The following is a 13706-nucleotide window of genomic DNA, read 5'->3' as shown; positions in this document are numbered from 1 at the left end:
GAGATACAAAAAAGGAAAATGTTTCAAAAATATCAGAAAAGAAAGAGGGTGAACTAAAAATAAACAATAGAAGTAACGATAATTCAATAAAAGAGAGAATGACAGAACCAAAGAGACGAATAGATAATCAAAACAATCTAGAAAAAAATATGACAAACACCTAAAATCATCCTTAAAAAAATGGAAAAATAGACCCAAAACAAAGGCGAGAGAGAGAGGGCGAAAGGGAACCAAAAGAAAAAGAGAGAAACCGGATAAAAAAAAAAAAAAAAAAAAAAAAAAAAAAAAAAAAAAAAAATATTTGAATAATCTAGAAAAAAAGTCCCAAAATCACCCTTATTTTTATTATTATTATTATTTTCTTTAAGAAGCCGCAATACAAACCCAAAACAGGGAGACAAAACCGTAAAAAATAATAGATAAGTAAAAAATAATAATAATAACCTAAATAGATAAAGAAAATGAATTACACCCAAAATCAATAAATAAAAAAATCCACCAAAATACCGTAAAACAAGAGGAATTGAAATAAAAGAAGCAAAACCATAACCAAAAACCCAATTAAATCATCTCAATATTCTAATATTAAATAACACCCAAAAGCACCTCTATGATGAATTTTAAAAAATCCCAAAAGCCCCAAAAACAGAAGTGAGCAAGATGAAAGAAGAAGAAGAAGAAGAAGAAGAAGAAGAAGAAGAAGAAGAAGAAGAAGAAGAAGAAAACATGACCAAAACCCAAATTGGATAATCATAATAACCTCCAAAAATAAATAAGTACCCAAAACCACCCCAAAAATCAATAGAAAATAAATAAAAGCCTCAAAAACAGCAGCGAGCGAGAGAAAAGGAGCAAAGAAGAAAAAAAAAGAAACAAAACCAAATCATATAACCCTAATTACTCTTTCGCAATAATCTCGATAACCTTTAGAAATAAATAACTACCCAAAACCACCCTTAAAATCAATAAAAAAAAACATAAAAAGCCCCAAACCAGAAGCGAGCGAGAGGAGAGGAAGAACCAAAAAAAGGAAACAAAATCACAACCAAAAACCAAACCAAACAATCTTTAATAACCCCAATACCCTCCCAAAATAAACAACAACCCAAAACCACCCTTAAAATCAATAAAACCCCCCCTAAAAAGCCCCAAAACAGAAGTGAGCGAGAGAAAGGAAGGACCCCCCCCCCCACCACCAAGAAAACCCAAAACCCAAATTAATTAATCTCAAATAACCTTCCAAAATAAATAACTACCCAAAACCATCATTAAAAGCAATAATAATAAAAATTAGAGCCGCAAAATATCCACGAACGAGAGGAAAGGAGAAACCAAATAAAAAAAAAAATCACAACCAAAAACCAAACCAAACAATCTTTAATAACCCCAATACCCTCCCAAAATAAACAACAACTCCAAACCCACCCTTAAAATCAATAAAACCCCCCTAAAAAGCCGCCAAAACAGAAGCGAGCGAGAGAAAGGAAGGAACTCCCCCCCCCCACCACCAAGAAAACCCAAAATCCAAATTAATTAATCTCATATAACCTCCCAAAATAAACAACTACCCAAAACCACCCTTAAAATCAATAATAATAATAATAAAGAGCCGCAAAACATCAGCGAACGAGAGGAGAGGAAGAACCAAAAAAAAGTAAACAAAATCACAACCAAAAACCAAGCCAAACCATCCCAATAACCCCAATAACCTCCCAGAATAAACAACAACCCCAAACCACCCTTAAAATCAATAAAAAAAACAAACTAAAAAGCCCCAAAACAGAAGCGAGCGAGAGGTAAGCAGGAACTCCCCCCCCCCCACCACCCTCACCAAGAAAACCCAAAACCCAAATTAAATAATCTCAAATAACCTTCCAAAATAAATAACTACCCAAAACCACCTTTAAAATCAATATTGATAATAAAAAAGCCGCAAAACATCCACGAACGAGAGGAGAGGAAGAACCAAAAAAAGGTAAACAAAATCACAACCAAAAACCAAACCAAACAATCCCAATAACCCCAATACCCTCCCAAAATAAACAACAACCCAAAACCCACCCTCAAAATCAATAAACCCCCCTAAAAAGGCCCCCAACCCCCCCCAAAAACCCCCCAAAAGGAGGCTCGCGCGAGGGGCTCCGGGCCGCACGCATCCCGCCGCTCACATGTTCTCCGGCATTCCTTGTGAGGCTGACTGTGAGCCCCGTGCTGAAGCCACAAGGAAAAACCTCAAAATTCTCTCCAATGAGTAAGTTTCCCCCGATTTTCTGCCGGCGGATCGAGAGCCCAGAGTCCGGCGGTGGTTTCGAGGCCGGATTTGTGTGGGAGAAGGGAAAAGAAAAGGGAGAAAATGGCGAATGTTTTTTTTGTAAGCTCGGGGAGGATCAGCTGTGACGTGGTTCGTAAATGGCGGAGGACGCAACGTTTTCGGGGTCTGGAATGGGGGGTTTTTCGCCTTTTTTCGGGCCTGTTTTTAGCCTTTTTCTCCCTTTCTTGGAGGTTTTGGAAGGGGAGGGAGATAATTCGAGGGAGGGAAGGGGTTTTGATGAAGTAGAAATAGAGGAAAGTAGGTTTTTTATTAGATAAATTATTCATATAAAGTACGTGTCTCTCTCTCCGACGCTGAGTCACTATTATTATTTCTTATTTTTCCCTTCTTTTCCTAGCTCTTTCTTCCACCTTCTGTTCGTAAATATATTCCTCCGCTTTCGCAAATTCGCAAAATTCACTTAATAAAACCCGCACGACGTGAATTAGGGAAGAAAAAGTCCATTTAATTGGGAGTGAATTGAAAGCTTCCGTTATTGACCCAAAATGGGACCTCAAGGAGAGGCTCAAACTTTTTTTTTTTCTTTTTTCCTCTAATTCGGCTTCGAGTTTTGCGTCGGTGGATGGAGTTTCTTTGAGTTCTTGTTCGCGTTTGTTTGTTTCTGTTGGAGATAAGGGTCTGTTTGTTTTTTGTGTCTATTGTGTCCTTATGTAAGCTTTTGGACGAGCCATATGTCGTTTTTTTTTAATTATGTGAAGCGGTTTTATGGTGATATTCGACTGCAGGGTCAATGTGGGTAACGGGGTAATGGCCAACTGTTGAAACACAACCCAGCAACACCTAGCAATATAAGTTGCCGTGACTAGGTGTGTATCTCAGGTACTGCACGAGGGAGACATTCTCTTCACCTCGGTGTTTACGGCAAGGTAGAGACGCTTCCATTCTTTAACCACTTGCTGCTGGGTGGCTTGTACGTACATGCCATGGCTTTTGTGGACCGAAAAACGGATGGCATCGTATCGTGACCATTCCCGCAATGCGATGGGGGTCGACGCTGATTGGCTCTCAGAACCTGACCATCATAAAGTCAGGTTCTGAGAGCCAATCAGCGTCGACCTCTGTCACAATGCCTTGATTGTGGGAACAACAATGCAATTGCCTTCGCAAACTCTTGTTGCAGAGGGCTTCGCATTGATTATGAATATGGTCGCTAAAGTGAAGGTAAACCTTCAAATTTATATTATTACAATTATAGCAAAATAAAAGCTTTTAGGTACCGAATATCGCTCGCAAACTACCGAACGGGTAGGGTGTAAACGGGAAATTACCGATGTGCACCAACAATCCTGTTTTCATGTCCATATGCCAAACTTTTTTTACTCAGCAGCATTGGGTTAAACAACAAACTAAATACCTTAATATCTCGAAGCACTAAATTTTCCTTCACTTCTCTCTACTGTGTGGACTGCATTGTCTCTAATCACTTTTTTTGTCATTTGGGGCACTTGATGGACTCAGATATCAAACTGCGATGGTTATTAAGGTCTATTTCTTCTTTGTTGCCACTGCATAGTCTGAAGAATAACCTGGAATCGATAAAATGCCAAAAATAAAACATTTCTTGCTGACCATCTGTCATGAAATGGCTGGGAATCCTCCTGTAACTAGTGCCTAGAAATTTGCATGTGCAGAAGGGTCTTCGTAACGATTCTCGTACAAAATTGTATAGATAAATCTTAAAACTTATAAATGAGCTATAACTACATTAATAAAAGCCATTGAAAGCAGACACTGATGATGAACAAAATGTCTTTTTGACAAGCATGTAGTAACACATAAACTTCTTGGCACCTCGCAATAATGAGTTCTGTGATCAGTCCAATGTTTACTCTCGACATGTAAACAAGATGATCAATTTTAGGAAGCATTTCCACAAATATTGCCATAGAAGAAAATTGTCGGGGTTCTTGGGGTGGGGGGGGTCATGGTCAATTTTGTGTATAGCAGGGATTTCAAAAGGTAAAGAAAGTGTAAAAATGAAAAACCCGAGCCAAGAATTGTATTTCACAATGTAAAGATGATTTGATAGTGTTGCACAAAGGAAAGAGCGAATCGGCATAAACGCACAATTTATCTTAAAGAAAGCCGGACGAACCAAAGAACCCCAGACCCCCTCTCAATCGCTGTATTTCCTTACGAAATCAAGTTACAGAAACTCTGTTCCCTGTCTTTCGGCCAGGGAAGAAGGCATGACCCGAATAAATTTTGGGATGTTTCTGCTTATCATAGACTGGAGGTCACGGCTCCTCTGTATATAGTCTTACGAGCATAGGTTTGCAGATTATAGATGGTGGTTGTTATTATACTTCTATGAAATTTAGATGATTTTTTATACCAAGTGCTGTGGTTTTGTGCTCTTAACCCACTAACGATGGGTGTCCTGCCAGTGTGACACTGTATCAGGGTTTGCGCTCCAACACAGCAGTGGGCTGCTGCCGGCGCGCAGGCAGAGTCTGGGCCAGCCCCGCATGCTGATTTTGTAGCCGCCAGGAATCTTTTATTTTCGGCTTCAAAATATACCCGCATTAATGGGTTAAGTGCATAGCCTTAGTTTTCTTTTTCTTTGTGTGGTCTTGTTTTAATTATATACCAAAAATACTATTTTGCTGTTGTGTGTTAAATTTTACTGATCTGCCAACAAAAACTTACCTTTCAGTAATTTTACAGAATAGTTTGTCCAAACGGATCACCCTCACAAAGCCAGAGTTCTGAATGTTTAGTTACTTGTCCCTGAGAGAGGTGCACCCTCCAGAGATCAAGTCCCAAAACTAAGGTATCATACAAACCCCAAAATCCAAACACAACCTTTTCTAGCTTCTATTTATTCCCTAGACAGCTGTTGCTCTCGGTAACAAAGTGCTAATAAAGGGGGGGAGTTTGCACAGAGATAGAGGGAAATGGTCACTGCCATCATTTAGAGAGAATAAAAAAAAAAAGATAATGAAATAAAAGATATAAAGAACACAAGAACAGCTGCTGCTGCTGCCTCATTTACCGAGAAATGAATGTAGTATAAAACAATTCTAAAGCATTTCTCTTTCCGCAGAATCGGAAATGACAGACGACCTGGACGTGGATGCGATGTTGGAAGCTCCTTTTAAAAAGGAGGTAAGTGGTATTTTTTTTAATTGCATCTTTTTCTTTCTCTTTATTATTACTTTTCAGGGTAATTTTTGGTTTCTTATTTTTAATATTATTTATAATTATTATTGTTATTTATTATCATTTATTATTTTTCCTGTGCTTGTAATGAAATATGTGAACTTGTCAGTCTACTCTTGAAGTAACTATAAAAAAGTAACTGGAAAAATGAAATATCAGATGCTGATTGAACTACAAGATTATATCCAATGCTTGTTTTTTGCAGAACAAGTGTACGAACAGTCATTCTACATAATGACTTCGATGTGATTTGTATGTGACTTTTAGGCCCATATATATTATATTTTACATAAACATAGAATAATGTGAGTGAGTGCTGTATGTTCAGTAGCTTAAATGGAAGCTGCAGGAGTGTTTGTGTGTGCGTGTGTATTTGTGTTGGTGTGTATATATAAATGATCTTGCAGCCTTGTTGGCCCCATCATCATTCTTTGGCACTAAATTTTTTTTCCTCCAATGTTAAAAAAAAAAAAAAAGAAAAAGAGAAAATTACATGTCCATGAACATTCATTCATCCTAAGTACGTAGCTTTCTCTCCTTGTTCAAGAGAAAAAGTGCTCTATTCGTTTTGTCAAGAGAGAAGCTGTGCTACACAAATTGTTCGCGTTGACAAGGTTGCAAGTTGGCGAGTAAGAAGCTCTCGTGTGCCTCGCTGATCTTCTCTTCCCGTTCTCTGTTGTTTTAGATAACCTATTCAGTCACTGTCTCCCAACCCTCCATGATAAAACGGTCGTGAGCTCCCGTGCTCCCTACACCGCCAGGTACTGGTAGTCATAAGTTATACCTCTGTAAGTCAATGCTAGTTTTCTCAATAAAGCTTTTCATTATATCTTTTGGTCTTGCTAAAGAGTAGTTTGTAGCACATACTTGTTCTGATGAGCCTAAGATTATTACAGATCTATTTATATATTAACTGTGTGTATCATTATATGATGACGAAAAAAAAACAAAAAAACTTACCCATGTTTCATACCTAGATGAGCTTTAGAGGTAGTTACCAGCAAACTCTTTCAATGACCATATATCATTAGGGTATATTTACTACTGGATCTATTTTTAGCTTTGGATATTTTCTTTGTTTTTTATGTCATAAATATATTGCATAAGTAGGGCATCAATATCCAGTTTTAAAAAATATAAAGACAACTTGGCAAGTATTATGATCAGTCTGGCTACTTTGTAATTGTGGTTGTATCTATACACAAGTTTCGAGGATGTAGAAGCCTGCTACAAGTTTTCATAAGCTTGCTGTGTTATCTTTAATGATTGTGGTGATATTTTCTTTGGGAGAAGCTTTTTGATAAAAAAAAAAAAATCTTAAATAGAAGTTAAAGAAATAACTTGTGAATTTGTGGAGTATCCAAGCCCAAAAATGAAGAATTTTAGTGAACACTGCTCTACTAAAACAAGGGTACCAAAAAGTGAAGAAAAGTGGTTATTGGTGAAGCTGTGGTGTGTCCGTGCTGGCCTGGTACTGACAACTTGGTATCTTCACTCAGATGCTGGCGACGGCAAGCTCACATCATCGAGGGATCTCGCTCGTTACTCTCTCCACTCAACATCCACGACCTTTAATTGACCACAATATTAGTTGTTTTTGTGTCATGAGGACAGTCAGTCAAAACAGGTATAATCTTGAAGAAAATGTTGAGTTCTGCTGTGGTCAGTCTGATCTTATATATATCTTTTTTTCCCCCCGTTTATTTTTATTTTTATTTTATTTTTTTATTTATTTTTCCTCTGTGCTGTGACTGGTGCATGTGTCGAATATTGATGCAATATATCTTCACGTGGCGTCAAGGCTCCAGTCTAAAGTTTGCGTTTTGCAGGCGGCCGTGCCTTGGTTGGACCCTACGGCTAGAGAGAGACAACAGGTACTAGCGGGATGGAGGCCACGACATTATATAGATTTTGGTGCACGGGGCTAAAGGTGCACTAAAGGTGTCTAGGGTGTGCTTGATTATTTGTACCCCCCAGTGGTCTGTTGATAGTGAGCCCGACAGGTTAACTGCTCTTGGATTCGTATGTGTGACTGAGGACTGCTGTTTTGTGTTTACGTGAGGCTGTAGTGATTTCCCACTCTGCAGTTTCGCAGAGTGGTAGTGCTGTGTGTTGCTGGCCGTATGGAATACCTTATAGTCCAGACTGGTGTGAGAGGCAAATGAAGTGTGACTGTAAAATTTTCATAACATGACCATCATCCAGAGCTTTCTACAAGGTCATCATGCATATTAAATCCACCTCAAGAGATGTTAATCCATTTTTCATAGCCAAGTTTTGATACTTGGTGGGAGAATGTAATGTTAGGTTTAGTATGTAATGTTGAGAACTAATGCGTGGCTGTTCTGTTCTCTTCTCCCCCCCATCCTTGCCCTTCTCCCACCACCAACCCTGGCTGGTGCTGCCGTTACACCGTCTCTTGTGCTCCCCTAGGACGGAGGCAGTTCGTCGGCGGACTCCAAACCCAAGGAAAATGGTCACACATCCTCAAAAGACAAGTAAGTGATGCATGCCATGACTTCACATGCAACGGCTTTAAATTTTAGGACTACAAGATCAGAATGCCAATAATAAAGCAGTTTCCTATAAAGGAACATTTGCCCAACTGAAGAAGCTGCAGAGAAAGCTACATTGATATAGAGAAATACTGTTTTCTTGGTTTGCGATAAATGCTGAGTAAATTGATTGAAACTTTTTCAGATTATGAAATTAGAACGACTTGTAATTTGTCATTATATTTATACCATTTATTAATTCTTGTTTTCAGAAAGGAGAGAGAGAAGGACAGAGAGAAAGATAAAGATAAGGAAAAGGATAGAAGAGACCGAGACAAGGACAAAGGCAAAGACAGGGACAGAGACCGTGACAGGGACAGAGACAGAGACAGGGACAGAGACAAGGAGAGGGACAAAGACAAAGACAAGGATAAGGACAAGGATAAGGATAAAGATAAAGATAAAGAAAAAGAGAAAGACAAGGATAAAGATAGAGACAGAAAAAGACGCTCCAGGAGCAAGTCCCGCGACAGGAGGAAGAAAACGCGCAGCAAATCCAGAGACAGAGATAGAAAGAAGTCTCGGTCCCGGTCTCGGGACAAGGACCGGAGGAAAAGGTCTCGATCAAGATCAAAAGATCGGAAACGAAGATCACGCTCTCGCCGCCGTAGCAAAAGTCGCAGCAGGGATAGGCGCCGTAGTAGGAGTCGTAGCAGGGACAGGCGCCGCAGTAAAAGTCGTAGTCGAGAACGCCGGAGGAGAAGCCGCAGTAGAGACAGGAGGAGGAGCCGCAGTAGAGAGCGTAGACGTTCACGCTCTAGGAGTAAAACACCAAAACTGTAAGTGAGAGTGCTGCTCATTAATGACAAGCAAAGTCTTGGTTTCTTTCCGTTTTATGGGTCTTTTTTTGGTACTAATTTGTTTGTGCATGTTGATGATGCTTTGTTTTTTATGTATCAGAATATAATGGTTATTTTATAATACAGTGAAAGTATAAGTTATATACAACATTAGCACCCAACATTTCCAACCACTTCATATAAAGTTCACATGAACCTTACTGTCAAGGAGAAGGATGCTAGTGTAGTTTCCTTATTCTTTTTTTTTTTTAATAAATCCTGTCTTTTCACAGGGAGCTTTCTGTCGAGGAGAGAGATGCACGTACTGTGTTCTGCATGCAGCTTTCCTCGAGGATCCGGTCGCGGGACTTAGAGGACTTCTTCTCCGTTGTGGGCAAAGTGAATGATGTTCGCATCATAACAGATGCAAAAACCCGTAGATCAAAGGGTATTGCTTATGTTGAGTTTGTGGATGTAGAATCGGTCCCTCTGGTAAGTGTACAAAAATCCTGATTATAGTCTGTTCATGCGTGAATGCATTGATTTTGTTGATCCCATAATACTGCAGAATGAGTATGTCCTTATGGCTTTAGTCTTAAGCCCTCTCTTGAAAGTCACAGCCAGGAGTAAACTTGGTTGAGGAATTTGTAATTGTAGTTGTATTAATTTCTATAGAATTTTCCCATGTGGATTTATGAGTTATCCCACTTAAATAGTATCAAGTTTTCTTCTTTTATCCGCGACAGATTACCCCAGTGTCAAGACTTCCGATGATGTGACTAGTTTCTCTTACAATGTCCTTGAATTAATTGGTGTTACTTTTTTTTTTTTTTTTAGCAGTATTTTTTTCTGTTTAGAAAATTTATATGAAGAATGTCTTGGGCTTTTTGAGGTCTTTGTTAGTAAGACATATGAGTATATAGGTATCTATGTTTACTGTCTCAGTGGAGTGACTGTTTCATAGCATTTATATGATCATTAAATGTTAATTCCTTTTTGCACAGGCTCTTGGTTTGTCAGGTCAGAAGATCCTAGGCGTTCCAATAGTATGTCAACCAACGCAGGCAGAGAAGAACCGTGCTGCCAACACAGCGGCAGTGCAAGACCAGAAGGCGGCAACAGGTCCCATGAGACTTTATGTTGGCTCGCTGCACTTCAACATCACAGAGGACATGCTTAGGGGTATTTTTGAGCCTTTTGGGAAGATTGATCACATCCAGTTGATAATGGATTCCGAGACTGGAAGATCAAAAGGCTATGGGTTTATCACAGTGAGTAACAGATTATGGTCATGTACTCGTCTTGATAACTTGGAGTTTGTAGAAGTTGGAGGGCTTCAATTATACATATCAATTTGTTATAAACGTTAGAACAAATACATAGTAGAGAGTAATATATAGAAATGTCAGTGTTACGGATTTTTGTTTATTGTTGTTTTCCTCCCCTTTAGTTCCACAATTCTGATGATGCCAAGAAAGCCTTAGAGCAACTGAATGGATTTGAACTAGCAGGCCGACCCATGAAAGTCAATCATGTGACAGAAAGGTCTGAGACACAGCAAGGAACTTCACTCCTAGATTCGGACGAGATGGAGAGGGCTGGTATTGATCTAGGTATGTTTGTTTTGTGAAATACTAGACTTTTTAAAACAAATCAAAAATATATTGGTTTGTGATAATTTTATAATAATGACTCAATTTCAGTTAGGAGAAATGAAAGAATGATAAATGTATGACAGTGAATAGAAATTTCTCTTTTGCACTCCCTATTATGTAATACATTTTACTTTGATTTCACATTGCAGGTGCAACAGGCCGCTTGCAGCTAATGGCAAAGTTGGCTGAAGGTACAGGCCTGCAACTGCCTGCTGCTGCTGCTAATGCCTTACACATGCCAGCACAACCACAGCAGCAGCCAGCACCACCTATTGCAACACAGTGCTTCCTTCTGTCAAATATGTTTGATCCATCCACGTAAGTATTTGAGGAGTTTTGTGTCTTCTTTGCGTTCATGAAATTGGAACTCTTGTGTATATATTCTCAGAAATTTTATTTCTTGCTGTAATTTTAGTACTATTACAAAGGAAGCAATGCAACACAGTAAGTGCATAACAAAATTAACAGGAATTGGCTCTCTCCTTGTCTCTTCTCTTCCTCATCCTCTTCATTTTTCATTATTTTGATGAATATTTTTCAGAGAAACAAACCCCAACTGGGCAGATGAAATAAGAGATGATGTTTTAGAAGAGTGCAATAAGCATGGAGGTGTCTTACACGTGTTTGTGGACAGACAATCAGCACAGGGGAATGTCTATGTCAAATGCCCCACAATTGCAACTGCTGCAGCATCTGTTAATGCGCTCCATGGAAGATGGTTTGCAGGTAAGGAAACTGCTTGCTTGCTTTTTCTATTGATATCTGTATCTACAGCTCTCTCTTTATGTGAGATAACATCACTCTTTTCATAACTGAAGTTATGATGAAAGCAGTTTTCTGTTCATTTCATTTTGTGGAGGTGTTAATGAATAGATGAAAAAAGTAAAGTCCTTCTCTGGATATGCATTATTGCAGAATAATGAATCTAATGTGTCTCAAGCAGTATTCCAGTGTAGTTTCTAGATATTAAGATGTTATTAATTGCTGTTTTTCCTTTTTCAGGCAAGATGATCACAGCAGCCTATGTACCTGTTATGAGCTATCACTCCCTCTTCCCTGAGGCAATGAATGCCACACAGCTTATATATCCTCGATGAGGTACCTGATCATTAAATGAAGACATTTTTTTTTTTTTTTTTTTTTTTTTTTTTTTTCCCCCCCCTCCCCAATTACATTTTATTATTGTTTGTAACTGCTGATGACGCAAGTGACAGAAGGAAACATCTGTACGTAAAGTTTTCAGCTGGACAAGAAATATGTACTTGTTTGCAATGCAAATTATGATACGTTGAGTTTCACCTTCACTTTTTTTTATTTAGAATTTTTTTTTTATTTTTTTTAGCACCCCTCTTCCTTTTTTTAAGTGTTTATTTCCTAAGATTTTAGACTTCTTGATATCCAAATCCTTTTTTGTTGACAGATCTGGATATAAGAAGTTTACTGATACAGTCACACGTGTATATAAGATACCGATGATGTGTTGATGGCAAGTTTCAGAAGTGTGCATCAATGGTTGTCCAGCAAGGTAACCATTTCTCACCTTTTGGGTCTGACAGAATAGGTAATAAAAGTGTTAAGCGTGACCTTCATGTAAGGCGTTTGTGATAGTGGACTTACAGAATAGGTGATTGTTTTTTTCTCTTTTTTTTCTGAAATATGTTGGATGAGGTTTTTTTCTTCCTTGCAGCCAGTATTTTGTTTTAAGACTTTAGGTATCCTATATAGATATATCAATTTGTAAAATTGATTAGGCTTTTCAGGTTCATTGTGATTTCTTTGATTTTGTAAAGATATTTGACTCCTGAAAACTGAAATGGTGACCCATTCCCCTTTTACTCTAGAAGATCCTGGGACTCCTCTGCGAACCTTGCGACCGCAGGGCAAGCAGGGAAAATCTTTGTAGAAAATACCTTGAGGTGGTTATTAAGATTGTGAGACCTGTCATTAACTGTGCTATAAATATTACAGATCATTAGTCAGAATGTTGAAGGATTGATTGTAAAATATTTTTTCAAGCAAAATATATCCTGTGGATTGATGGGAGATTTGATTGTGATTGGGCTTAATACACATTTGGTGTGAATGACGTGACCTTGTGAGGAGTGTAAATATATGTATAAATGGGTACATGTGGATCCCTGCACTCCATTCATTTTGTGCTTGTATAAATAAACATTCATAACCAGACCATCATTGCTTTTCTTCACCTTTTGAATTTGGTTGGAAATTTGTTGGAAACCACCATTGTTGATAATGCTGTTATTTTAATGGACTTAGTCTTCCGGGTTTTGGTGATTATGGACCTCTATAACATGTAAATGCACTTAAACAATGTGGCAGATAATTTCAAGAGAAATTTTTCCATCTTGCTCTATCCGTCATACTCTACAACAGTTCCAAAACCCTCATCTTGATATTCATATCTTCATGCAAGGTGGTGCTGATTTCCATTCTGTGGCACCCTGGTCTCTGGGTTTTTAATTCCACTTCTGCCAAACTTGCCAAGCTTTCACCCACTTCATTACATGCCTCACATACTGCAATGGGTTTTCAAGCTTTCACAAGCTTTATCTGTATTCTTGTTTTTATATGTATGCTTTTTGAGCTGCATATAGACTTCTGAAATTTCTACATTATGGGCAGTACTATATGCGTGTTTGCCTAGTATTCTCAAAGGGAAAAAGGAATACCAAGGCCAGTTACAGAAGCCGTTACTGCAGAACAGATAAAAGAAATACATGATCCTATTTCAGTGATTTTTTAAATTGTGGTCTGTTTGAAAGGAAATGTAGTTTTTTCTACTTTGGTTTCTATTCTCTCTTGTTATATGTACAAGATATATTTGAAAACAGGAATCTAGACACTAAACAAGAGTTTGTACAAAGAGGAGATGAGAAGCTAACAAAAATCAAGAATGTAGTAATACTATAAGTCGAGAGCAGACCATCCCAGAACACATACATGGGGAGGTAGTTAAAGCAGCAGGGCAGTTACCAAGTCTACGAGGCGATAGTGGAGGGCACAGGTGGAAAGGAGCTGGAAGTGAAGAAACTAGACAGGGGTAGATGGAGAAAGGTTAGCTGTATAGTACCTGACAATGGTGCTGTAGAAGGTGAATGGAAAAATAACCTGCGGTTGATAAGACCAGTGCTGCTATATAGTACAGAGCGACTTGGGCATCTAGGAGAAGAGCAGCAGCAATTGGTGAGAGTGGAGACGAGAA

General features: G+C 38.5%; 1 protein-coding gene across 5 annotated transcripts; it reads left to right on the top strand.

Annotated features, from left to right (window-relative positions):
• The first annotated feature begins 2125 nt into the window (after window positions 1-2125).
• Caper (RNA-binding protein 39-like protein Caper) lies at window positions 2126-12670 on the top strand. Of its 5 annotated transcripts, none has more exons than XR_011398179.1 (12): window positions 2126-2251; window positions 5379-5440; window positions 7928-7992; window positions 8262-8828; window positions 9122-9320; window positions 9833-10099; window positions 10279-10429; window positions 10633-10801; window positions 11025-11209; window positions 11486-11581; window positions 11904-12008; window positions 12325-12670. XR_011398179.1 is itself a non-coding variant. In XM_027380761.2 (11 exons), exons 1-10 carry the CDS (start codon window positions 2248-2250, stop codon window positions 11578-11580), a joined length of 1776 nt encoding a protein of 591 aa, XP_027236562.1. In that variant the 5' UTR covers window positions 2126-2247; the 3' UTR covers window position 11581; window positions 11904-12670. The 5 variants fall into 5 exon arrangements, 3 of the variants coding, with proteins under 3 accessions (XP_027236562.1, XP_069970893.1, XP_027236561.1); XR_011398178.1 differs by having other exon boundaries at window positions 10279-10441; XM_027380761.2 differs by having other exon boundaries at window positions 10279-10441; window positions 11904-12670.
• The last annotated feature ends 1036 nt before the right edge of the window (window positions 12671-13706 follow it).

Source organism: Penaeus vannamei, chromosome 36 (assembly GCF_042767895.1).
Source record: "Penaeus vannamei isolate JL-2024 chromosome 36, ASM4276789v1, whole genome shotgun sequence".
Taxonomy (NCBI): Eukaryota; Metazoa; Arthropoda; class Malacostraca; order Decapoda; family Penaeidae; genus Penaeus; species Penaeus vannamei.
Note: the sequence above shows the minus strand (reverse complement) of the source record. Positions and strands in the feature narration are given on the sequence as shown.